A 26157-nucleotide genomic window follows, 5' to 3' on the forward strand; every position below is an offset into this window, starting at 1 on the left:
GAGTGAAACGAGGCACACCTGCCGTCGAGGAACAGGAAACGTGCTACGGTAAAGCAAGCATAAAGCAGGTCTGCTGAAGCAAAAGGCTAGCCACTGTGGATCCCAGTTCCATTTCCTGTTTCCTTGTATTGTCTACTGAGGTTGATATTTTACGGGTTGGAAGGGATGGGTGAGACTGGTGGAGAGGGATCCATTTCTTGAATTGCAAATAGACAGACTGAGATGACTAAGTCCCTAATGAATTGTTTCAGATTTGCTGAGTTGGAGTTGCCAGGAAGATCGCCAAGGCAGAGACGGAAGCCCTAAGGGCAGAGAGGCGCTGAAAACTGAGAACTGGAAATCGGGAAATGCCACTTGTAACCACCTTCAAAAGCAACTGCTCCGTCACTGCGGTCTTAGAAAATACCTTACATTCTCGAGAGGGAGGCCCTCGTGACACTAATGCATTAAGTCGTTTTGCAGAACATTTCTGTTGTAATCCTAGAAGTAATGCAGTTTAAAGCACATATCGGCACCCGGGCGTTTCAAGAAATCAGAAGCACTCCTTCAATTTACCTCTCTGCTTACTGGAGATGTCCTTGTTTAAAACATGTACAAGGGATTTTCTTTCCATAAACGTAGCATGTCGCCTAACACGGCACTGCTGCCCTGCCTGGAAGCAATGCTGCCCCCAGACCATGTGTGACTTGCGTCTGGGTCCGCCAGCTCCGGCCGGGAATGAAGAGGAGACACGCAGGTCCGCCCGGCTTTGGTTCCCGTCGCCGAGCACGGCCGGGACCTCGGCCTGCGAGCCGCGCCTCCCCGCATTCTGCCCACGAAGATGAGTATTCAACACCCCGCTCCGGGCGCGCGCAGGGGGAGTACCCACAAGTCCCCGGGCCCAGCGACCCCGCGCCGCGGCTCGGAGGGAGGCGAGGTCACCGCGCTCCCCGAGACCTTGGCCCCGGGCCCGGCGGCGGGTCTGGGGCCGCCGAGACACCCGTCAAGCGGCGCTTTGCAGGCCTCGAGTGCGGGGCCGCGGGCCGGACACGGGGGCGCCGGCCCTCAGAAGCCCTGGGAGACAGTGGGGGAGGACTGGAGAGGACGAGAGGAAGGAGACGAGGAGGGAACGCAACCCCCAGCGAACACGCCTTAAAGCCAACTCACTAGTGCGGCGGCTCTGCGCGCACAGCATGACGGGAGCCTCGGCTCCCAGGCGCGGGCTGTTCCCGCGACGCGTCTCCGGCCCCGCCCCCGCCGCAGCGCACGCCGGGAGAGCCCTCCATCATCCTTGTAGTAAAGGGGCGAGAAGGAGGGCAGTTCCGGGCGTTATGACTGTTTTCAAGGAAGGGGCGGGGCTAGTCTGGTCCCGCCCCTCACGCCCGGCGGGGGCGTGACGAAGAGTGATCGTCCCCTCAGCCCGCCCCTGCGCCGGAAGGAGGAAGGCGGACAATCGAGCCGGCGTCCGGCGCGAGATCACGTGACGCAACTGCCGGCGGAGGAAAGAGAGGGGTGGGGCCCTTGCGGGAGGGGCGGGTCATCCCTGCTTCTCCTCGGGTCACGTGTGGCAGGAAGTAGCGCCTGCTGCGGAGTTTTCGGGATGGGGACCTCCCTGGACATTAAGATTAAAAGAGCGAACAAGGTTTATCACGCCGGGGTAAGTGGGGTGGGCGGGCCTGCGGATTGTGTCGTTTCCAGGATTCCTCGCACATCTGGGTGTCCCTGGGCGGGACGGGGGCGCGCCGCCAGCTGCCCCGCCGGGAGCCCCCACCCCCGGAAGAGTGGCGGACGGGGGGCGTGCGTGCCCGAGGGGCCGGCGCCGGGGCTGCGGTGCTGATTGCTGGGCTCCCTGAACATCCGGCTCGGCCTCGGCCCGGGCCGGAGCTGTCGCAGGGAGCAGTGAGACCTCCCTCCTCTGCAGAGGTCTGGTGAAGAAAGGCAGAATTCACCTTCGAAACAGAAATAGGCACTTCAGCCTGTGGTCAGCTCTAACACTGTACAAAGTTATTCGTATCTCTGGTTTTATTCTTCGAATAGCATACAGAAAGAATGGCCTATTACAATGAAGTAAAAAAAAATCTTAACTATGCCATTAAGTTCTGTGCCACTGGCCGCTCGCTTAACCTCCTCGGGCCTCAGTTTCCTATTTGCAAAATGAAACTGTTGCAAGGTTCCTCTGCCCCGGGGATTACCAACCCTTACTTTTCATCAGGATCCGTCACCGGGGGATTTTAAAGTGGGATTGTCCAGGCCCCACCCCAGCCATACCAACGATTCCATTGTGCAGCCAGGGTTGAAACCCCAGTTGCTCTCACTCTGTGGAATAAAATTGAGAGTAGTGGTTAGTCACATGAATGCAGCTAACTCTCAAAAGGGATAGAATACAATACCACGCAAAAGATCATGAATGGATGCTAAAAGCTTTAGGTGCAAGGGTATTGGGGAAACCTGGTATTTACACGACTCAGATAGTCACCTTAATTGCAAAGGGAAGACATGTTTATAATGAAAGGGTCTGGTAGTCATCACCCAAGTCAAGCCCCACAGTGAACACCTCACCTTACCATCACCACTGATGAGACTGACAGACGTTCTGGTGTAATAACAGGGTTCTGGCATGACGCACTGAGGAGGGCACAACTCCCCTATGCAGTATTCCTGCCAAAAATGTCTAACCTAAATCATGTTCATAAGGAAACAATCGGGCATATCCAAAATTAGGAATATTCTATGAAGTAATTGGTCTGGATTCTTCAAAAATGTCATCTTGCCTGGCCGTGGTGGCTCAGTGGTTGAGTGTCAACCTATGAACCAGGAGGTCACCGTTCCATCCCTGGTCAGGGCACATGCCTGGGTTGCCAGCTCGATCCCCAGTGCGGGGCGTGCAGGAGGCAGCCCATCCATGATTGTCTCTCATCATGGATGTTTCTATCTCTCCCTCTCCCGTCCTCTCTGAAATCAATACAAATATATATTTTTCAAAATGTCAGTGTCATTGTTTTATAATAACGTAAACTAGCATAGCCCTTTCCAACTCCCGGTGCTTTCATCCTCACAGATCCTGAAGGGGCGGCATTTCCCCCACGTTATTATTGAAAAGACTGAGGCTCAGAATTCAGTGACGTGCAAGAGCACCGATGGGAACAAATATTTGAAATCGTGTCCTTTTATTCTGAAGTGGGTCCTAGTTCTCATCTGTGGGATGGAGGTGATGCCCACTCAGAGGGTTTGTTGTGAGGATTAAATGAGATCGTGTTTTAAAACATTTATTATAGAGCACAGATTGCCAGTTATAAAATAGTCACAGGGATGCAAGTACAGCATAGGGACTATACAGTCAGTAACACTGTAATACCTACGTATGGTGCCAGGCGGGCACTAGACTTACTGGGGTGATCACTTTGTAAGGTATGTAAATGTCTAGTCACAATGTTGTACACTCAAAACTAATACAACATTGTATGTCAACTGTTATTGAAAAATAAGTTTTTTTAAGAGACATTAATTATAGGTTCTGACTCCAATGGTAGGGGGTAGAGGTACCATTAAGCTTTTCCACGATGTCTTTTCACACCCAGTGTTAATTAAGTTGTTATGTACCCCGCACATGGCACAGTTAGAGCTTCTCAGATGCTGTCCAGGTGTTTGGATGTCCCTTCATGGTGGACTTGGAGGAAGGAGGGCCAGTGACCGAGGCGATCAGATGGATGACCGCATTGTTGGCACTGAAGCTGAGTGTGGTTTGGGGTTGCTGTGTGCTTCTTTGCTTGGCGCAGTAGATGTGTTCTTGACCAAAGAGTTTGACTCGGATGCGTTGCAGATTATGTTATTTCAGTGCGCCTGCCAGAGGAGCTTATCAGTTAAAAGAACCCTGCAGTAAATCTTTTTGTAATGTAAATACACTTCATTTGTTTTTATAAATTCAGAATGTTTAACGTTCTTTAATCCTGGCACACGTACTCATGAAAACAGCACTGTTAAATATTATGGTTGTGAAAAACATAAATAAGAGATTTACTGCCCAGCAGAGCCAGGTTACAGTGATGAGGGATTTATGTACTGAGGGCTCAATGCTGTTGCCACAAAGAAAATTCCTACACACATCAGTTCATTATTATGAAGAAAAATTGCAAAGCTAGAATGGTATGAAAAATATAAAAGCCTGTTTTACTTTATCCTGAAAAGGCTTGTCTCCTAAATCACACCCGAACCCATTTTCAGAATTAGCCAAGGCCCGTTGGAAAACTGGGATGTAATGAAATCATTCATGTAGTTCTCCGTTTGGTGTTTGGTGCTGCAGACCTTGTGCTGGCCTGGCATGGGCAAGCCTCCTGGCCACGGTGGGCGTGTCAGTTTCCAGACTCTGCAGCCTCGTAAGTCTCAGCAAGTCTCAGCACGTCATGGGCACTGGACCCTGGCAGGCTCTGGACTTCGGCAGGATGGATGGATTTTTCTCTGCCTTCCTCTCGATGCTAAGTCCCAGGCCAGTCCTCCTGACCTCACATCATCCTGGGTTCAGCCTGTGTGGCAGCCTCTGCCTTCCGCCAGTTCCTGGGTGATTGTCCCCAGCACCGAACTCCTAGCGGTGCTGCTCCAGGATCTTTTTGTGGGAGAGATGGCCCCTCTCTTCCTCCTGTGATTCCCCCTCACCGACCCCTTTCCCACTGCTCCCCGGCCTGAGTCAGCAGAGTCCAGCTGGCCTATTCTGTAGCTGGTCGCTGCTGTCACCATCTTGCCTGACCCTGGTCCTCCTGTTCCTCTGAACCATGTGCCTCCCACTCCACACTGTCCTTTGGGCCGAGCTCACCCCTCCGGTCCCTTCTCACTCCCATCACTCTAACTGCACCCTTCCTCCCTCGGCTCTGCAGCCCCCTCTCCTCCTGGGCCTGTCCTCTGCATCCCTCTCCCCCTGGCCTGTCCCTCTGTATCCCTCTCCTCCTGGCCTGTCCCTCTGCATCCCCCTCCCCCTGGCCTGTCCTCTGCATCCCTCTCCCCCTGGCCTGTCCTCTGCATCCCTCTCCCCCTGGCCTGCCGTCTGCATCCCTCTCCCCCTGGCCTGTCCCTCTGCATCCCTCTCCCCCTGGCCTGTCCCTCTGCATCCCTCTCCCCCTGGCCTGTCCCTCTGCATCCCTCTCCCCCTGGCCTGCCCTCTGCATCCCCCTCCCCCCTGGCCTGTCCCTCTGCATCCCCCTCCCCCTGGCCTGTCCCTCTGCATCCCCCTCCCCCTGGCCTGTCCCTCTGCATCCCCCTCCCCCTGGCCTGCCCTCTGCATCCCTCTCCCCCTGGCCTGTCCCTCTGCATCCCTCTCCCCCTAGCCTGCCCTCTGCAGCTTCTGTCACCCGGCCTGTCCTCTCACAGTGGCTCGTCTGCCATCTGCCCTTTAGCACAGGCGTGTTCCAGGAAAGTGTCACTTGAAGCTGGTTTTCCACCCACTTTCCATTTGACTTCAGCTACATTCTGGGAGTTTTTATTTTGTTTTTTTGAATTATATTTTTACTGATTTCAGAGAGGGAGAGAGAGCTAAACATCAATGATGAGAGAGAATCATTGATGGGTTGCCTCCTGCATGCCCCACACTGGGGATCGAGCCCACAACCCAGGCATGAGCCCTGACCAGGAATTGAACCATGATCTCCTGGTTCATAGGTCAACACTCCATCACTGAGCCACACCGGGGCTAAATATTAATCACTTTTAGAATATGACCCTGTTGTCAAGAAAGTGGTATAAGTTTATATCCTTTTAACTTGATTATCTCTGTGGGCTTTTTTAGTTGAGGTACATCACATACAATAGATCACTCTCTTCAGTGCACAGTTCTTTGACACTGTAACCACCATCACAGTCACGATGTGGAACAGTTTTGCCACCCCCCAAAGTTCCCTGTGCCCTCCACTAGCCCTGGAAAGCACTGATCTCTTTTTGATCTCTGTAGTTTTTCAGAATGGCATATAAATGGCATAAATATGACTATATGATATGTAAGCTTTTGAATCTGGCTTTGTCAATTAGCATATTCAAATTGCTGTGTGTATTAGTAGTGTGTTCCCTTTTAATTAAGCAAGTCAAACTCAAAGGCTAACACGGGCCAAATAAACAAGGTTTAAGTTTATGTGGGCCACAAAAAAACAAAAGCTTCAGTTTTCATAGAAACGTAGCTTTATTTCGATAGAGACATGCTGATTACAAAGGACTGAAATAAACGAATCATTGTAACATAAAATAATAGAACATTTTAATAAAAAAATTAATTTTTGAACATTAACTTACCAGACACTGAATAACTGCACAAATTAAAAGTGTAACACAAATAAACCTATTTTTCTTGTTCTCCGAAAGCGGAATGTTTCCTGTTGCACACACCAAACAAGTCAGTCCAAGACTAATGACATGGCCATCGGCTGCTAAAATATTTGCTGCTAGTATTAGTGGAGAGAAATGGTGCGCCTGTGCGTAAGGCACATAAGGGAAATGAATGCAACACAATTATAGTAATCAGTCGTTAGCGAACGTTGTAGTTCGTTATTAATAATCTATATCTACATATATAAAAGCCAACTGGCCGACCAGCCAGTAGCTATGACACGCAACGACCACCAGGAGGCAGGTGCTCAACGTAGGAGCTGCTGAGCTGCAGTGACTTGGCAGCTGTGGTTTTTGGGTACGTACCTGGAACCAGAGAGGAGGGAGCCTGATTCCGGGGTGCATCACCCGAGAACCACCCTCTCACAATCTGGAACCCCTCAGGGGATGTTGGAGGGCTGGTTTTGGCCTGATCCCTGCAGGCCAGGCCGAGGGATCCCACTGGTGCACGAATCCCTGCACGAGGCCTCTAGTTATGTATAAGAGGATATTGTAAAAATTAAGTTACGAAATTTTTATTAAAACATTGCTTACATACTGTTATATTTGGCTGGGCCACAAATATTCGTTGTGGGCCGCATGTTTGACATGCTTGTTTTTAGTGCTGAGTCATCTTCCCTTGTATGGATGTACCACTTTTCATCCATTTACACATTGAGGGGCATTTGGGTGATTTTGAATAAAGCTACTAGAAACATTTGTGAACAGGTTTTTGTGTGAATGTAATCTTTCACTTGAGTACAATCTAGAAATGGGATTGCTAGGTAGCATTAGCTCCATTTTAGTGGTAGATTGGAGACAATGCATTCTCTTCAAAATTCTCTTTTCTAGTCAACATCACATAATATTGGCCATTATTTACTACCTGGAGAAATCTCTGTGATCGTGTATTTTTCACACAAGATGGAAAACAGTTGTTACATAGAATAGTGGAGATAGGGATACCTAACAAGCTAAAATCTCTAATGTTTCTGATTTTCATTTCCAACCAAAATGGGTCTCTGAGTGCCACTAGAAAGACTAGAGCGTTTCAACAAGCAATTTGTCTAACTTGTGTTTTCCCACCTTGACTTATGATTTTTAAAAAATTTTGGTTAATTAATGCATTTGATTCTGTCGGTAAATGAAAGGGCAGCTCCTGTTGATGTATGTGATCTCTAGACCAAATGTGGAGTAAGAGTCCCAGGTGATCCTAAGTGTTTCTGAAATGTTAGGAAGGAAGGATTTGCTCAGGTGCGCAGAGGACTCCTGGGAACAGCGGTGGCTGTCGTGGCACATCATGCTGCTGGGACGGACCATCAGAAAGGGAAGACATTGGAGAGAGAATGGCTGGGACACTCACTGAGAGGCTTTCACTTCTCTGGCTGTTGTGTTCAAGTCCAAAGAGATAATCCAGAGAAATGTGACTTTGTAGCATGCAATCTTGACATCTCTTCCGAGGAAGACCACTGTGCCCATAAGTTACCAAATTTATATAATATATATAAATATATAAAATATATAAATTATTGATTTCAGAGAGGAAGGGAGACGGAGAGAGAGATAGGAACATCAATGATGAGAGAATCATTGATCGGCTGCCTCCTGCTTCCGGCACGTCCCACAGTGGGGGTTTAGCCCACAACCGCCCACAACCAGGGCGTGTGCTCTGATTGGGGATCGAACTGTGACCTCCTAGTTCATCGGTTGACACTCAACCACTGAGCCACGCCAGCCTGGCAAGTTACCAAATTTTAAGGGGCTTATAATTTTGTACATTTAAGGCCAGAGGGTACTCATTCTGTAAAGATTAATTTATTGTGTTAATAGTTAACCAGCTCACTAGGTTCAAAATTCATGAATTTCAATTTTTAAAAAATATGTTTTTAATTGATTTTAGAGAAAGAGAGAGACAGACAGACAGACAGACAGACACATTGATTTGTTGTTCCACTTTTGCATTCATTGGTTGATTCTTGTATGTGCCCTAACTGGGGATCCAACCCGGAACCTTGGCATCTCCAGACGACACTCTAACCAGATGAGCTACCCGTCCAGGGCTCTGCTGGTTCTTTTAATGTCACCTTCTCGTAGGAGATGAATGTATTCCTAGACCAAGCCAACTGAGGTTTTCTATGTGACTTTGTTTAATCTACCTCTACTTTTCTCCTGCCTGTGAGACAAGCAGCTGGGGAGGTTCTCACAGTGCAGAGGCCTCGGTGCCTCCCACTGCTGCAGACAGGGCTTCCTCCTTCCTGCTCGGGGCACAGTTGTAGGATTCTCCATTGGGCTCTGCCTCCTCTGCTCCTTAAAACCTGACTAGTTTCCCCAGCGAGCCCTCACCTTCCAGAAGCTACTTCTACAGCATGGGCCTTGTTTCGGCTTCTTATTGCAGGTGTACCGCCCCGTCGTCACTCTTTTTGTAGCTCTTCCACCTATTTCATGGCATTTAACTGGTTTTTTGCTTGGCTAAAAATGGAGTTTGTGGTTTTGTTACTTATTCTGTTGGATGATTTCCAGGAAGCCAGGGGGGATGCTGAGTTGATGTCAACATCTTCAAACCCAGAGTCTAATTATGGGTTTGGTATTTAATTCCCAAGAACAAGAAAGAAAAAAGTTGTGTAGTTGGTAGTGGCCTTTTACATTTAGAGAAGGCACAGTTAGAAAAGGTCTCCCTTTACCACCCTCAGGGTCGTGGTTTCTGCTGAGGAAGCCAGCATGGCTGACGGCGGGGTGACGGTCGCCTCTGAACGCCCTGTTCCAGCCTCATCTTTTGGTCTGTGGTTGAAGAAGGCCATTGGGACTTTTCTCTAGACATGGCTCCCCCAGGACAAAGACTTACATTGATTTGCAGAAGCTCCGTATGGTGTGGTTGCCTCGAAGGCCTCACCTCGCAGAGGGGTAAGGTTTCACAGGCCAGTGGGAGCCCAGGCTGTGTGCTGGCCCACTCTGACGGTAGCACAGGCCAAGGCCCTCTTCAGGGCCAAGATGTGTAGTCAAGAGCACCGGGATCTGTTACTTTGTCTTGTGTGTGCACATGTGTGGGGCTGCATCTCTCTTATCCGTGTTTCTTAATCTTTCTCATGTCAAGGGCCTCCTTGATTGAGAGGCCAAACGCTATGGCTCTTCTTCCTAAAACATCGCACGCATGCCTGTGGCTTTGTACATCGTTTCTGGGGTTCATTGCCATCCTTAAGTCTGAGTGGCCTCTCTATGAAATCATGGCCCTCCGGTGAAGAACCTCCACTTACTATGTTGGGGGAGGAATGGCACTGTGTCCTCCTTGTCAAGAGTCTAGACACAAGTCTGTGGGGAGGTTCTCCGTGATGTTCCGGTTTCCCCTAATTTATATTCAATTTCATTTAATATTCAAGTTCATTCTGTCCTCCTTTGCCAAGACTAATCAAGAATTGTGTGGTATACCTAAGACTAACACATCGTCATATATCAATTATAGCTCAATTAAAAAGAAAGGAAAAGGTCGTTTTCTCATTACTGTGAGTCTTAACTTGTTGAAATATCTTCTGTTTCTAAAATTCTTGGCTCCTTGGGCTATTCTTGGACAAATTCTGTATCTTCCTTTTGTTGGTAGGAGTTGAATAGACCTGTATATTATTAGAATGTCTAATTTATCTACAAATACTTTATTAATTTTGTATTCTCTCCACTATATTCTTTTTTTTTTGTTTGTTTCTTTTTTTTTTTTATTAAATTTTTATTGTTCAGATTACATTTGTTCCTCTTCCCCCCCCATAACTCCCCTCCTTCCAGTTCCCGCCCCACCCTCCGCCCTCACTCCCCACCCACTGTCCTCATCCATAGGTGTACGATTTTTGTCCAGTCTCTTCCCGAATCTCCCATTCCCCTTACCCCCCCAAGAATAGTCAGTCCATTCCCTTTCTATGTCCCTGATTCATTATAATCACCAGTTCATTCTGTACATCAGATTATTTATTCACTTGATTCTTAGATTCACTTGTTGATAGATGCATGTTTGTTGTTCACAATTTGTATCTTTACCTTTTTCTTCTTCCTCTTCTTAAAGGATACCTTTCAGTATTTCGTATAATACTGGTTTAGTGGTGATGAACTCCTTTAGCTTTTCCTTGTCTGTGAAGCTCTTTATCTGACCTTCAGTTCTGAATGATAACTTTGCTGGATAAAGTAATCTTGGTTGTAGGTTCTTGGTATTCAGCACTTTGAATATTTCTTGCCATTCCCTTCTGGCCTGCAAAGTTTCTGTTGAGAAATCAGCTGACAGTCGTATGGGTATTCCCTTGTAGGTAATTGAGTGTCTTTCTCTTGCTGCTTTTAAGATTCTCTCTTTGTCTTTTGCTCTTGGCATTTTAATTATGATGTGTCTTGGTGTGGTCCTCTTTGGATTCCTTTTGTTTGGGGTTCTCTGCGCTTCTTGGACCTGTAAGTCCATTTCTTTCACCAGGTGGGGGAAGTTTTCTGCCATTATTTCTTGAAATAGGTTTTCAATATCTTGCTGTCTTTCATCTTCTGGCACCCCTATTATTCTGATGTTGGTACGCTTGAAACTGTCCCAGAGGCTCCTTACACTATCTTCACACTTTCGGATTCTTTTTTCATTTTGCTTTTCCAGTTGGGTGTTTTTTGTCAAATCTTTGGTTTGATTCTTGTGCTCCTCTGGTCTGCTATTGGGTATAATATTCTTTATTTCAGTCCGTGTATGCTTACTTTCTAATTTCTTTATCGTAGCATCGAGGGTCTCATTAGTTTTCGTGAGGCTCTGCACAAATTTATGGCAAGCCCTCAAAATTGCGATTCTTAGCTCCATATCCTCCATTTCTGTCATGTTTTTTTGTCTCCGCATCTTTTATGCTTTCTTGGTGCACCCCCTTGTGGTCTCTGTGCGCAGTCTTGTTCTAGCCAAGCCTTAATTGTTGTAGTTAACACTAGAGGGATTTGACCACCAGGCCGACTGGCTGTAGGAATCAGCTGAGCGGAAAACGTCTGTCTTCTGGGGAGGCGCTAATCCAGCCTTTGCCTGAGGCAATTGGCAAATGGCTGTGCGCAGGGCCTGGGCGGGGCGGGCTCAACAGGGCAGGGGGAGGGAGCCGCTATGGCCGCTCTCAGTCCGTCCCCAGGGGCTCTGCCTCTCTGTCCCCACAACCGCTGCAAACCTCGGAGGGGCCGTAGCCAGACAGCCCCGCTTCTCTCGTTTGAGTCTGGGTCCCTAGAGACTCGCCCGGATCTGTAGCCCAGAGTCTGAGACTCACTCCTGATTGAAAACGACAACCGCGCCCTCAGCCGCCAGCCCGCTTTGCGCGCGCACCACCTCACCACCGCACCACCGTACCTTTAAATTTTCCACACTGCGCCTCCTCTGGGCCTCGTAATGCTGTTGTTTTTCCTTCTAGTTGAAGAGTCTCTCCTCAGCCAGCCTTCCTGTGGTTCTGGGTGATGTCCGTTCCGTCTTTTAGTTGTATTTTTAAAGTGGTTGTTCGAGGCAGCAAACTCTGGTGTTTACCTATGCCGCCATCTTGGTTTCTCCCTCCACTATATTCTTAATTAAAATCAAAGAATGACAAGAGAGTCCCTTGGGTCATGAAGTACTTATTCTGCTTGCTCCCAAGGTACTTCACTGCCTTGTCCTTGGTGAGCAGTAGGTTGGGGAGGTTCTCCTGGCGTCCTGGTTATCAAGTGCCAGCCAGTGGCCAACCCAGTCCCCATCCCAGGAGGCTCCCTGAGAATGTCCTGACTGAGTAGAAGCAGAACTTCCCTCAAGTGCCATTGTGTTGTTTACTTAATAACGTTTATGAAATTATTGTGTCTCATTTTATTTCTGGGACATATCAGTGAAGTGTATGTGTTGTTTTTTTTAAATATATTTTTATTGATTTCAGAGAGGAAGGGAGAGGGTTAGAGAGATAGAAACATCAATGATGAGAGAGAATCATCGATTGGCTGCCTCCTGCACACCTCCCACCCGGGGTCGAGCCTGCAACCCGGGCATGTGCCCTCAGCCGGAAGCGAACCTGGGACCCTTCAGTCTTCAGGCCTATGCTCTATCTACTGAGCCAAACCGGCGAGGGCTGAAGTGTGTTTTTAAAAATATACTGGTGGATTTAAATTTTTGAAAGTTAGATTTGTTTGATTTGGGTTATACAAAACTTAATAGAATTAATTTTAATTAAATGTAAAAGTTATTTCAGAGGAATTTTCATTTACATTTGCTCATGAGCTTTTAACATTAAGAGCTGTACTCCTTGGATTCTTCTTAAAATGGAGATGCTAGTGTTTGTTTTCGCTCGGACTTCAGGGCTGCGGGGTGGGGAGTGGGAAAGACACATACCCAGCACGTTTAGTACTGAGGCCTGCCTCCAGCGTTCTGCCCAAGGAGCGGGCTTGGTGAAAGCTGTTTCTCTAGTGACGTAAACAGATGTAAACACCAGTAGAACAGGTTGGTTTTGAATGCTTTGATCTGCAGGTCATTTTTTCATTTTTGCTGCTTTTCTTTTCTTTTTTTCTAGTTTTGTTGTCAACTTTCTGTCATGTTACTGTTTGGCGTCAGTCGTGCTACATTTCTGAAGGTCATTTAAGAAACGCATTGTTTTGTATTTATTGTAGAATCTCTGTTCTGGGTGATGCTGTTTAATCTCCTCAACTTCCTTTTCCTCTTCATACCCCAACCTCACCCGGAGCAAATTGAAACTGCGAAGTTCTATGGACAGAAAGAAACTGCCATGCATGGAAGAATGCAGGGAATGTCCATATTATCTTACTTGGTAGTTATCTTCAGATAAAGGAGATGATGCGAAATGGTTGTGAACCAGGGGCCTTGGCCTTGAACGTTTGCCAGATGACCGGATGTGGAGGGACAGGAAGCTCTCCGGTGAAGATGCCGGCTGCCTTCTGGGATGTATAGATAACCTCTAGGTCTCTCCAGGGAGGCCCGCTGGGCTGACGCTGTGTTAAATTACTCTCGCACGTGGAAGTGTGCAGTCACTTTCGTCAGCATCCTTGCGGGAGAACCTCGAGACAAGGGTTTTATTTTATTACATTCCTTCTGAAGAGAGCGCTGCCATTCGCCCCAGGCCCTTCTCTGCCCTTTTGAATTCAGACCTTTGTTGGGATTCTCCCAGCCGGAAATGAAGATGTTTCTGGAAGGCTGAGGTGGGATGAGATTGGGTGCCCAGCCTACCCTGTAGTTATCAGTACCCACCCCCACCTCACCCGTACCCGTACCCGGGGCCCTTCCTTCTCTCCTGGCCTCCTGGTGTCTGATCTGTAGTAAGTGCTTGGTCAGTGTCTGCATCTTTGAACAAATTGCTAGTGAAAGAGGCTTGCTTTTGCTGATGAACAGGGTGGCTGAAGGGACCTCCTCGTTTGACTGGGGCTGCCTCCTCTCCTAGGAGATGCTCTCGGGCGTGGTGGTCATCAGTGGGAAGGACCCCGTGCAGCACCAGGGCCTCTCCCTGACCGTGGAAGGCACCGTGAACCTCCAGCTCAGTGCCAAGAGCGTGGGCGTGTTCGAAGCTTTCTACAACTCCGTGAAGGTAGGAACGCCTGGTGCACGCCATCGGTTCAGTACTCATGTTTGTGGTGGTTTTTACTTGTTGTCTGTCGGTATTTTGCAAATGGTGCCGTGATAGTCACACTTTTAATATTTACTAACCAAGCTGGAAAATAGGTCCGCTGATTCTGAATAGGTCCTTGATTGGAAGCGGCTTGCTTTATTCCTGTCAGAGAGGAGCAGGGGAGCGGTCAGGGCTGAGCCGGCCATGACCAAGGCCAGCGCTCCTCGGAGGTATGCGGTGGTCCTGCCCTCACCCTCCTCCAGCGGGGCTGTCACTGTCCCTGTGCGCACGGCTGCTGCTGGATATGACGTGCTGGAAGAGCAGTGGCCATTCTTTTTGTCATTTAGGGTGGATTCCGGATTCCAGAATGTGAACTCTTTTTCTGTATTTATAGTTTCCTTTTCCTGAAGGACATATTAACTTTCAAATTTGAGGGGGTAAGAGGAAAGAGGGGCTCGTTAACCGCATTCCCATTCAGGGCCATCCCGTGTTTTCTACATTAGCTCTTAGAGTTTCACGTCTCGGGCCGGGCCCTGTCCCTCAGGGGATGAGACACAGAGACTCTGGACTGAGTGGCTTCTCTTTGCAGCCGATCCAGATTATCAACAGCACCATCGAGATGGTGAAGCCGGGGAAGTTCCCCAGCGGCAAAACCGAAATTCCTTTTGAATTTCCTCTGCACGTGAAGGGGAACAAAGTTCTGTACGAGACCTACCATGGCGTGTTTGTCAACATTCAGGTGAGTTTCCCAGCATGCAGTGGTCTTCACAACTTCTTCCTGGTGGTCCTTCCACTGGAAATGTGTGGGTGCACCTAGAATGTAACCTGCGCTTCCTGCCGTGACCGCCGTGTGCTCCATGTCCGCGTCTCGCTTCCCCGAGGCACACGTTTCCTGTGTGACCATTGTTTTCAACAGGAGCCCGGGGGACCCACGCTGCAGCTTCTTCTTAAAACCCCTTGTGTCCTGCGCTCTGTGCAGCCACATGGGCTGTGAAGGGCGCTTTCATTGCTGGGTAACAGATAGGCCGCCTCCTCTCGGGCACTGACCAGCTTGTCTGTTTTTATTCGCATAAACATCTCTTTGTTTAACACCCAAAGGCTACTGCTGCAGCATAGGCTGTATCCTCTATTGAACAAACCTTGTAAACGAGGGGAAGTGAATTTATGACTTCCTGTCCACCGCTGTGGTTCCGGATGTCTTTCACAGTTGCTGTTGTCTCTGCGTTTGGAGGCATGACTGAGAGAGAGAGAGAGGGCCTTCCCTTCAGTCAGTGGCGAGAAGGGTACTTTTTGTGATGTCAGTTCTGCTGCGGCCCCCTTGCTTAATGAGACAAGACACGTGTTGTCTTATGTGCAGAAGGGCTGAAGTTAGGAATTTTTTGATTTAATAATAAAGTTTTAGCTGATAATTTGGCCTTGGTAGAGACCATTCCCCTGCTAGTCACCCTTTTTACAGTGAAAAGTGCCCTTCCTAGGAGTCTGCTCTCAGTCTATGGGCGAGCATCTTCTTGCTTCATGCCTGTTGATGGTGTTTACTGATGGTCAAAAAAGATGGAACCTGCACCTTCTTTTGTGCCCTGTTCAAGTCTGCCCACTCTGACTCCTGCCGCTCCTACCCCCGGATCACGCTGTAGTGACGGGGAAAGATCACGATGAGGTGGAAAGAGGCAGGGCTTTGCGGACAAATCTGAGCTCGAATTACAGAACTGTGTAGAGACTCGGAGTGTGGGCTCCTGCCCCGGCAGGTGTGACTCCAGAGCCCACCTCTGTGACCCCTGCAGCCTTCGCGGCCTCTCCTAGGGGTGAATGAGGTCTTGGCGTGAAGTGCTCAGTTACAGTTACGGCCTGGCATGAGGGTGTGCCACTGTATGGTCACTGAATGACTAAGTGAGTTAGTGTGACTGCCCTTGCCCTGAGAATTCTTACATTTCTATTGTTAGAACTGAGATAGTACATCTGAGCGAAACACAGTTCCTGGAACATAGCATCAGCATTTTCCTCCGCCTCCCCCTTTGTCCAGCCCTCCCTGGCTTACCACCAGCTGCCTTGTATATTAATTATGCTTTCACACTTAAGAAACATTGTGACCAAAAGTTAGTGCCTGTTATTCACACCCTTTTATTTGCAAGTTACAGAAATCCAACCCAAGCTGACTTAGCCAAAACAGGGATATGGATCAAAGAACTAGCGACTCCCAGGAGAGTCGAGGCCAGGTCTCCCCTGTGTGGCACAGCTGGCCACCAGCAGGCGGCTGCGGCCCACCGTCTGCCCTTGCAGATGTCACTGGCTTCTGCTCTCATGCCTGCTCCTCCTCACCCTCCACTCGGCCTTGCTCTGTGCTGTGGGCGGGACCCTGCACCCCTGTCCGTGGGTCCGACCACAGGATGGCTGTGGGAGTCGGCTGAGGAGTAACCTTCACGTGTGTTTTTAAATAGAGAAATGCCTTCATTTTGAGCATTAACTCACCCTTCTGTGTATATTGATTTCAGATACACATTTATTAGACTACGTTTCCCTGAAACACTGACTTGTCTCCTTGAACATTCTAAGATGGAAACAAATGACGCTGAATGCCGTTTTCTTCCCCGTTTCCATCCAGTACACCCTGCGCTGTGACATGAAGCGGTCGCTGCTGGCCAAAGACCTGACCAAGACCTGCGAGTTCATCGTACACTCGGCGGTGAGCGGCTGCGGGCCCTGCCGGGCTTACTGATCCCAGTGAGGAGTCAGCCTGTCACTGACGAGCACCCGCGTGGTGTCGCTCCCTGCGCCCAGCACGAGCACCCACGTGGTGTCATCCCCTGCGCCCAGCACGAGCACCCGCGTGGTGTCGCCCCCTGCGCCCGGCGTCCCCTGGGTGGTGCATGGCCTCGCATGGCGCTGCACCTGGGGGGTTTGTGCCCCGTTGAGGAGTCCCAGCAGGGGACCCACCTCTGTTAGCAGCAGTGACCACGCTGGGGGGGGGGTCTCTCACCTTTGTCCTGGGGGCACTCACCTCAGCCCTCAGGCTGCACGGCAGGCAGCTCAGATGGCCCAGCCTGGTGGAGCGTCAGGGCCTTAACGTTCGTGGCAGACCCAGCAAGAACACACGGGCACGCGGGGCGGGGTGGGTCGCCCCTCCTACCACCTCCTGATCCTCAGCAGTGACATAAGGTTCTTAACAAATGCCTTTCATGTGTCACCTTCGGGAACTGGAGCCTCCGTCCCACCAGGAGATGCCGGGGAAATTCCCGGGAGCCCTCTGCAGCGCAGCTGGGGCTGTGCCTCGGGCATGCACACCTCGCAGTGGCGGGCAGCGCTGGCCTCCGTGTGACACCTGGTGATACAGTCATGCTCACAGCCCTGGGTCCCTGGGTCCCTGTGTCTCACGCGGCGGCTGCCCCCTCTGTCCACATCCACGGTAGCCTCGTTCCCTCGTGCGGTCAGCGCCCACGTACCCTGCCTCTTGGTGCCGAGCTCTTCCTGGTTCACCGTGTCACCCTTCCTGTCTCTAAAGAGGGAAGAAGTCTGGCCCACAGAACTCTTGGCCCTCAAGCCCTGACTGTGGTTTCCCTCCCGTTGCAGCCTCAGAAGGGGAAACTGACTCCGAGTCCCGTGGACTTCGCCATCACGCCCGAAACCTTGCAGAATGTCAAAGAGGTACGTGTTCCTCACCCCGGGCCAGCGGTGTTTTCTCAGCCCCTGGTCCCACTGGCAGGCTGTTGCTGATGGTTCTTCATTTGGCTGCCGAGAGGAGATTCCTGATTATCGTCTGTACCCCATTCAGTCTGGAGTTCTACTCTGATTTCTTTTTAAACTCAGAAACTCCTTAGGAGACTCATACTTGTGGGAAGTTTCCTAGGATATATGTTTATCATTTCTTACATCTTCTCCTAGTTTTGCACTGTGGTTAGACTCTTCCCTGAGCCCAGTCCCCACCACCTGCGTGTGGCCACCTGTCTCTCCGCCTCCACGGACACAGCTGTTCTTCCTGCTCCCACCCTGCAGCCTGCTCTCTGGGCCCTGTTGATCAGTTGGGTTGAAGGCAAGCCCGGGACGGGCTCCTGAGTGAGGCTGGCCTCCTCCCTCAGAGCCACAGCGGAGCAGGGCGTGTGGTAGGCGGCACATCCACTGACCACCCTGCTTTGGAGCACACGACTCCAGGGGGCCCGTCAGACTGATCTTCTGCAGGAAGCAACCTTGTGAGGAGACTCACGGGGACAGTGTGGGTAGGGGTGGGCCCCGGCTCCACCTCTACCACCTCACCTGCCCTGAGAGCTCCCGAGGGCTGTCCCAGTCAGCCCCACTTTTTCTGAAGTTGGTTAGAATAAGTCTATATTTCTTGTAAAGAATCTAAATCAGTGGTTCTCAACCTTCCTAATGCCGTGACCCTTTAATACAGTTCCTCATGCTGTGGTGACCCCCAATTTCATTGTGACAAATTGAACATAATTAAAGCATAGTGATTAATCACAAAAACAACATGTAATTATATATGTGTTTTCCAGTGGTTTTAGGCGACCCCTGTGAAAGGGTCGTTTGACCCTCAAAGGGGTCGCGACCCACAGGTTGAGAACTGCTGGTCTAAATGCCAGAAAACGTGGTAACAGCTGGAGTGAGGAACTGGTGGTGAGCGGAGAGATAAAAGCAGCCCAGTGCGGTCCCTCGTCAGCACACCGAGCCCGACTGACAGGGTGGAACCATTCTTCCTGATTTGAAGACCGTCCCATTGTGTTCCTTCCACCTCGCCCTGTGCTCTGGTAGATCGTATTGTTCCTTTTCTGATTTATTAAGGTTGTGTTTGTTTTTTTCTGTTCTTAGTGTTGTTTGTTCCTTTTTTCTCTAACATCCTGTTTCTCCTCTCCTAGTCGTTACCCTTAACTGCTCAGATACACATGGACGTTACAAGTTTAAATAACACTGAGAATCAGCTCCCTCTGACAGAAGGCTTGGAACGTTTTTGCATTTTCTCTCCTCACTCCGCCTTGTTTGTTGTGTTTGAAGTCGACGTTCCGGTTGTCATCAGTTTCATTTTTCCCAGAGTTAGTCTTTATTGGCTTACAGACTGGTTCTTCGTCGTCGCCTGAAGTTTCACAGTCACATTCCGTGGCCTTAACTGAGTTTTACCATGGTCATCGCTCGCCATTGATGCTACTCCCTTATGTTTTCTTCTTTTCTCAACTTTGTTCTCGTTTAGCTGGAATACATCCTGGAGTCCTTCTTTCAGAAAGGGTGGGGAGTGAGCTCGAACCCTCGAGTGGCCGGAAAACCCCTTACTTGCTCCCACACTTGAACCCTAGTCTAGGTAGAAAAGTCCAGCTCTAATGTCATCTGCCCTTAAACAGTTCGTTCCCTGGGTTTCTAGTGCCCAGTGATACTGATGACAATCTGGTCCTCGCATTGTGTGAGCTGCTGTTCCCTCTCCCTCTCCCTCATCCCTCCTCCCTACAAACTCCCAGCCTCTCCCCTCCCTGTGCTGGATCTGGCTTTAGTCGGTGTGTCTGGCATTCAGTGGCCTCCTGCACTGGGAGGCCGAGCCTGCCTTCAGTCCTGGGAATGTCTCGGGTATCATTTCCTGGACGCATCCCAGAGAAGCCCTGGGCTCAGGCCCCGCATTTAGCGCTCCGGGCGGGATGCTTCCTCACCACCATATTCCTTCCTGTGCAGGGCTCCTCCTCCACGCTGCCCTTTCTTCCTGGCGGATGCAGCGCCGTCATCCCCGCCTCCTGTGGGTGCTGTTTCCCGGGGGTAGTTCTCTCTGTAGAGTGCGTACCTCCTTTGCTTGCTCTTATTTTCCTCAAGTGTGTAGTGACTCTTGGTTACTAGTTTATATTTGCAGGTGAGGATCTGAGACGTATGGTCTTGTTAGGCCCTGTCCTTGGCCCAGACAATCTGTTCTGGTTATAAACGCACTCTGGCCGAGGAGCCGAGCTTGGAGTTATAGGGGGTGGAGGCCTGGCCCTGTAGCTTCTCTCAGGGTAGGGTGTGCGGGCAGCTTGTCTTTGGGTCACAGGGCTCCTGCTCTGTGGCCAAAGTGCCTTGGGACATTTCTCTCCTTGCCCAGCCTGCTCTGGGGTCTCCTGGGTGGAAAGTCCCCCGTTAGGGAAGCTGCAGGCCACCTGGGCAAGTGCTAGCGTCAGAGGCTCATGAGGCCAGTTGCCCAGCCTCTGGTGCGTTACCTGGGAGCCTCCCCTGGCTGCCCTGCCCCCGGGTGCCCCCCCCCGCCTCCCGGTCTGACTGACGCCCATGTCTCCTGGGCACGCTCGCTCTCAGCGCTCTGCCAGCTGTAGGCCGCAGTCCCTGAACTCTGGTGAGCGTCATCGTCAACCACAGTCTCAGAAATGCCCCCTGGGGTGGCCTTGGTGGTGGCCTCGGTGGCGCCGTGGCTCTGCTGGGGGTGGGGGGCGGGGGGGGGGCTGGTTGGACTTGTGTGTTCATCATGCTAGGCCAGGAGAGGGCCGCTGGTGAGGCTCCTCAGCTGGATCTTGAGAGCTTTCATTGCTCATTTGCTTAAAAGAGTTTTAATGTGGTGCTACTGGTGCTTACTTTTCTAAACAAGTAGCTGCTTTTACTTTAGTTATTTTTAGAACTTGGCCTTGAATGAAGACTTTTTTCCAGCTCCCTGCCCTTCAGTCCCAGGCCTGTGCTGTCCAGTAGGACGGCCCCGGCCACAGGTGACCACTGGTCTGAGCTGAGGCGCTTCGGGCGGAAGATTTGGGTGCCCGAGACTCAGCCTGAGAAAGAGAACATAACGTCGTACTTTTCAAATATTGATTGTATGTGGACGTGATAGTGTTTTGGATGTATTGGCTGATTTTACCTGTTTCCTTTACTTTTTAAAATGTGGCTACTGGAAACATTTAAGTTACGTATGTGGTCACTCTCCTCTGCCCCCAGAGACAAGAGACAGGCCCACAGGCTCCCAGTCCAGCACGGAGAAGCACTGTTCTCTCTGCATTTCTTAAAATAAAATAATTGTGTCAACTTTTCAAAATTGTATTACACAGAACATTTTTTTTTTTATTTTTTTTTATTTTTCGCTTAAAGTATTACAAAGGGTATTACATAAGTAGCCTTTTCCCCCCCCCCCGCCCTTGACAAACTCCTACCCTCCCTTACCCCCCAGTGTCTTTACACAGAACATTTTAAGTTCTTTTTAAAAAATATATTTTTATTGTTTTTTTAGAGAAAGAAACATTGATGAGAGAGAAACATGAATCAGGTGCACGCCCCCTACTGGGGAGCAAGCCCAAAACCTAGGCATGTGCCTTGACCAGGAATCGAACCTGTGACCTCCTGGGTTGACACTAGACCAGCTGGGCTTAAATTGTTTTTTTAAACTTTTTGGCGTGTGGGTGTGACTAGTTGAGTTAAATACTTCTCAGATGCTTTTGTATGTCATTTCCTCCGCGAGGAGCTTTCCCGTCTGACCTCGCCATCAGGGTGGCGGAGGGCCTGTGCAGGGCTGTGCGGGGCCGCATCTGCAGGAACTCAGGCAGTCAGTTGACAGAAGATGCAAGTACTCGTCTACCTTGTCCCCATTTTGTAAAACAGGGTCCCGTGGGTTTTAACAATATTATCCATCTTTGTTTCCCGTTGTTTATCCTAAATGACTGGAGTCATTTCCAGTCCTGACGCCCTTGTCTTCGTCCTGTGTTAGAGAGCCTTGCTCCCCAAGTTCCTGGTCCGAGGACATCTGAACTCGACCAACTGCGTCATCACGCAGCCGCTCACGGGCGAGCTGGTGGTGGAGAGCTCGGAGGCCGCCGTCCGGAGCATCGAGCTGCAGCTGGTCCGCGTGGAGACCTGTGGTGAGGGCCCTGCGCTGCCTCCTGCCGGGAGCCTCGGCCCCAGTGAGGGATGGAGGACGGGCTGTGAGGGAGGGGACTCTCGGGAACCCTGGCGAGTGGGGAGTGGGGAGTGCGTCCACGCAAGTTCTCATGGTCACAGGGCGTCCTGATCGCTGTGGGAGGCTCGTTGGACGGCCCTGCTTTCTGACCACATGGTGCTCGCCCTTCCCCCAGGGTGTGCAGAAGGCTATGCCCGGGACGCCACAGAGATTCAGAACATTCAGATCGCCGACGGGGATGTTTGCCGGGGCCTCTCGGTGCCCATATACATGGTCTTCCCCCGGCTGTTCACCTGCCCCACGCTGGAGACCACCAACTTCAAAGTGGGTGAGTGCCAGCTCCCAGCCCTCAGTCCTGAGACGGGCGTGGCCCACAGGAAGGGCTGTCCGTGCCCGGGACAGACACGCGGTCTGCTCGGGTCAGGCACAGCTCAGAGCGCTAGTCCTTCCGTCACTCCACGGAGCTCAGAGAGCTGCCATGCTGGGGCGGGGGTCCACCGCCAGCAGTCCCAGCTCTTGAGGGCACTGCCTTGTCACCCAGGGAAACGCCAGCAGCCATGTTGGTATGGGCCAGACCAGGGGACAGTGTGGCCGGGGCAGGGGACAGTGTGGGCCAGGCCAGGGGACAGTGTGGCTGGGGCAGGGGACAGTGTGGGCCAGGCCAGGGGACAGTGTGGCCGGGGCAGGGGACAGTGTGGGCCAGGCCAGGGAATGGTGGGGCCAGGGCAGGGGACGGTGTGGGCAGGGGCAGGGGACGGTGTGGGCCGAGGCAGGGGTCGGTGTGGGCAGGGGCAGGGGTCGGTGTGGGCAGGGGCAGGGGTCGGTGTGGGCAGGGGCAGGGGACGGTGTGGGCCGGGGCAGGGGACGGTGTGGGCAGGGGCAGGGGACGGTGTGGGCAGGAGCAGGGGACGGTGTGGGCCGAGGCAGGGGACGGTGTGGGCAGGGGCAGGGGACGGTGTGGGCCGGGGCAGGGGACGGTGTGGGCCGGGGCAGGGGACGGTGTGGGCCGGGGCAGGGGACGGTGTGGGCCGGGGCAGGGGACGGTGTGGGCAGGGGCAGGGGACGGTGTGGGCCGGGGCAGGGGACGGTGTGGGCCGGGGCAGGGGACGGTGTGGGCAGGGGCAGGGGACGGTGTGGGCAGGGGCAGGGGACGGTGTGGGCAGGGGCAGGGGACGGTGTGGGCAGGGGCAGGGGACGGTGTGGGCCGGGGCAGGGGACGGTGTGGGCCGGGGCAGGGGACGGTGTGGGCCGGGGCAGGGGACGGTGTGGGCAGGGGCAGGGGACGGTGTGGGCAGGGGCAGGGGACGGTGTGGGCAGGAGCAGGGGACGGTGTGGGCAGGGGCAGGGGACGGTGTGGGCCGGGGCAGGGGACGGTGTGGGCCGGGGCAGGGGACGGTGTGGGCCGGGGCAGGGGACGGTGTGGGCCGGGGCAGGGGACGGTGTGGGCAGGGGCAGGGGACGGTGTGGGCAGGAGCAGGGGACGGTGTGGGCAGGGGCAGGGGACGGTGTGGGCCGGGGCAGGGGACGGTGTGGGCCGAGGCAGGGGACGGTGTGGGCAGGGGCAGGGGACGGTGTGGGCAGGGGCAGGGGACGGTGTGGGCCGGGGCAGGGGACGGTGTGGGCAGGGGCAGGGGTCGGTGTGGGCAGGGGCAGGGGACGGTGTGGGCCGGGGCAGGGGACGGTGTGGGCCGGGGCAGGGGACGGTGTGGGCCGGGGCAGGGGACGGTGTGGGCAGGGGCAGGGGACGGTGTGGGCAGGGGCAGGGGACGGTGTGGGCCGAGGCAGGGGACGGTGTGGGCAGGGGCAGGGGTCGGTGTGGGCAGGGGCAGGGGACGGTGTGGGCAGGGGCAGGGGACGGTGTGGGCAGGGGCAGGGGACGGTGTGGGCCGGGGCAGGGGACGGTGTGGGCCGGGGCAGGGGTCGGTGTGGGCAGGGGCAGGGGACGGTGTGGGCCGAGGCAGGGGACGGTGTGGGCAGGGGCAGGGGACGGTGTGGGCCGAGGCAGGGGACGGTGTGGGCAGGAGCAGGGGACGGTGTGGGCAGGGGCAGGGGTCGGTGTGGGCCGGGGCAGGGGATGGTGTGGGCAGGGGCAGGGGACGGTGTGGGCAGGGGCAGGGGATGGTGTGGGCAGGGGCAGGGGTCAGCGAGGCTAGGGCATGGGAGGATAAACTGACGGGAACTAGCACAGCAGTGGACAAGCCGGCGCTGTGCATGAGGTCAGGGCGGGGACCAATCTGTGACAGTTCTGTGGCCATTAGTCACTTGAAACCTGTGTTTGTGGACAAGCTTCTGCCCATGGCCAAGGCCCCCAGTGAGGAGGTGTGAGGCCCGGGAGCTTCTGCTGCTGTGCCGATTCTCTGAGCAAAGGGGACCCAGTCCCGAAGGCCGTTGCGTCCTATTAACGTCACATCCCCCCTAAATCTTGTAAGGTGCGTTATGTTTAGTCCAGAGAGGATCTTTGTTTTAAACTAGACCATGATTTTACTTAAACCAATTCCAAATAACGTAACTTAAGGGCGTTTTTATCACCAGAGTGAGTGAGTGCTATTGGTTGAAGGAGAGAGGCTGTCGGCCGCACTGAATCCCGGGCCTCTCGGGCCTGTCCTTTGTCTTCTCAGAATTTGAGGTTAACGTCGTGGTGCTGCTTCAGGGCGACCACCTCATCACCGAGAACTTCCCGCTGAAGCTCTGCCGGATGTAGCCGGAGGGAGCACGGAGGTGCAGGGCGGGGCCCCTCCTGGAGCTGGAGCCGGAGCCACCGCAGGCCCATCCTCAGGGATTCTGGGCAGATGTGGACCTGACCCCTCGGATCCGGTCACCTCCTTCCTCGTGTCCTCCACGCTCCTGCTCCCAGCGGCGCCTGGTCAGTCCTTTCCTTTGAAAGTCCTCGGGACTTCCCAGTGTTCTTGGCAATCATTTCCTGTGACTCCCGCCTTCCGGCTGCTCCTTAGGGACTGAGGACATGTCTGACCACGGTGTGAGCTTCGCTGGAGTCAGGTCCTGGGGGCCTCAGGGGCCAGGCCTATCTGACCGGGTTGCGACGTGGCCGGGACTGCGAGCCCAGAGCCACTGCCGACGGACAGGGACGGGGAGCTCCTGGCTGGTGGCGCCCGCAGATGCGCTCCGGGAAGGGTGCCGGGTGGCCTCCACTGCAGGTGTGGGCATGTATTCCGCGCTGCCCTGTGGTTCTCCCACATTTTTCATGAGAACTTTAAAGTGTTCTTGCTGTCATGGGGGTGAGGGAGTTGGGTGACAAAGGCTGAAGTAGTAAGTCTCAGGACCTGGTATGAAACCTGGTGCCACCATATTCCCAGAATGCACTTCCATGCCAGCCTATGTGAGGGGCACATATGTCCATGCCTGGTGTCGGGTGCACTGGCTGGTGCCAGGATGGTCCCCTGGACCAAGGAACCCGGCCTCTGCGACCTCCAGAGACCTGTGTCAGCCAGACCCCCTCTGGTTCAGGGTGTGGTGAGCCTGTTACACCCACTGCTTCCCGCCCCCGCCCCCCCCCCCCCGCCCCCCCCCCCCCGCCCCCCCGTCCTGCATTCTTCCCACCAGCACAGTGAACAGTCCTCAGAAGTAAGCCCTGTGCTCTGCAGGTCGCCTGGCCTTCCCTTCCAGTCCTCCCTCCTGGACAGGCTCGGGCCGGGCGGCTCAGGCTGGCGGCCATGGTCCCCGCAGCCTCTGGTGATGAGAGAGGCTGAGGGCCAACAGCCGACTCAGGCTCGGCTTCTTCGGGGCCATCGGTATTCTCAGAGGACACTTCTGCTCAGCCTCCTTTGATGCTCACATGACACTAACAATGACCTGTCTTCGATGATGTGTTCACAGTGGCAGAAAACAGAGGCTATACTTTTTGGTAAATTTCAAAGGTAGAAATCATGTTTAATGAAGAAAAAAAAGCTAAATGAGAATTTTGAAAAATGGTTTGGGATGTGTATTGCTATATAATTTCTTTACTAAACCAGTTTATGGATACAAACATAACAAGTGCTGTCCTTAGGGAGTAATTCTTACCTGAAGAGGATCCACAGCCCATTTCCTTCTGCCCAGGCGTCCCAGGCAAGGGCCTCCGGCTAGACATTCCCTTCTTGGCCAGACACCTGCACTGTGGTTGCCAGGGAAACGCGGATGTTTGGGTTTCCCGGACAGCAACCACCTGCTGCTGCCCAGGCTGGCGCTGGGCATCCACTCTCAGGCTCAGGGTTGTCAGGTTCTCCCGTTCGGGCCGAGGAGAGGAGGAGGAAGGGAGTCGGAGCCATGACTGCACTGTTCTGGAAAGGTCCGCGTGGGCGGAGCACGTTCTGGCCGTCAGAGCTCCAGCAGGATTGGGCTCAGTTCCCAGCCACGCTGAGCTCCAGAGCAGGCGGAGAGGAAAGCAGAATAAAATGTCAAAGCCGAAGCATCGTGCCTGGGTTTGTCGAGTCCCTGTCCGAGGCCCGCTGTCCGAACGCGGGG

At 52.7% G+C, this 26157-nt stretch overlaps 1 protein-coding gene across 4 annotated transcripts; it reads left to right on the forward strand.

The window, feature by feature from the left end:
- The first annotated feature begins 1498 nt into the window (after positions 1–1498).
- On the forward strand, positions 1499–26101 carry VPS26C (VPS26 endosomal protein sorting factor C). 4 transcript variants are annotated; one of them, XR_011470346.1, is made up of 9 exons: positions 1500–1636; positions 13704–13847; positions 14458–14607; positions 16468–16548; positions 17433–17507; positions 21508–21658; positions 21872–22024; positions 23983–24125; positions 24315–24372. XR_011470346.1 is itself a non-coding variant. In XM_070407203.1 (8 exons), exons 1-8 carry the CDS (start codon positions 1580–1582, stop codon positions 24395–24397), a joined length of 894 nt encoding a protein of 297 aa, XP_070263304.1. In that variant the 5' UTR covers positions 1499–1579; the 3' UTR covers positions 24398–26101. The 4 variants fall into 4 exon arrangements, 3 of the variants coding, with proteins under 3 accessions (XP_070263304.1, XP_070263305.1, XP_070263306.1); XM_070407203.1 differs by lacking the exon at positions 23983–24125 and having other exon boundaries at positions 1499–1636; positions 24315–26101; XM_070407204.1 differs by lacking the exon at positions 24315–24372 and having other exon boundaries at positions 23983–24292.
- Positions 26102–26157: the final 56 nt, after the last annotated feature.

This window comes from Myotis yumanensis, unplaced genomic scaffold, assembly GCF_028538775.1.
Source record: "Myotis yumanensis isolate MYYU_CA2020_CCGP unplaced genomic scaffold, mMyoYum1.0.hap1 SCAF_2, whole genome shotgun sequence".
Taxonomy (NCBI): Eukaryota; Metazoa; Chordata; class Mammalia; order Chiroptera; family Vespertilionidae; genus Myotis; species Myotis yumanensis.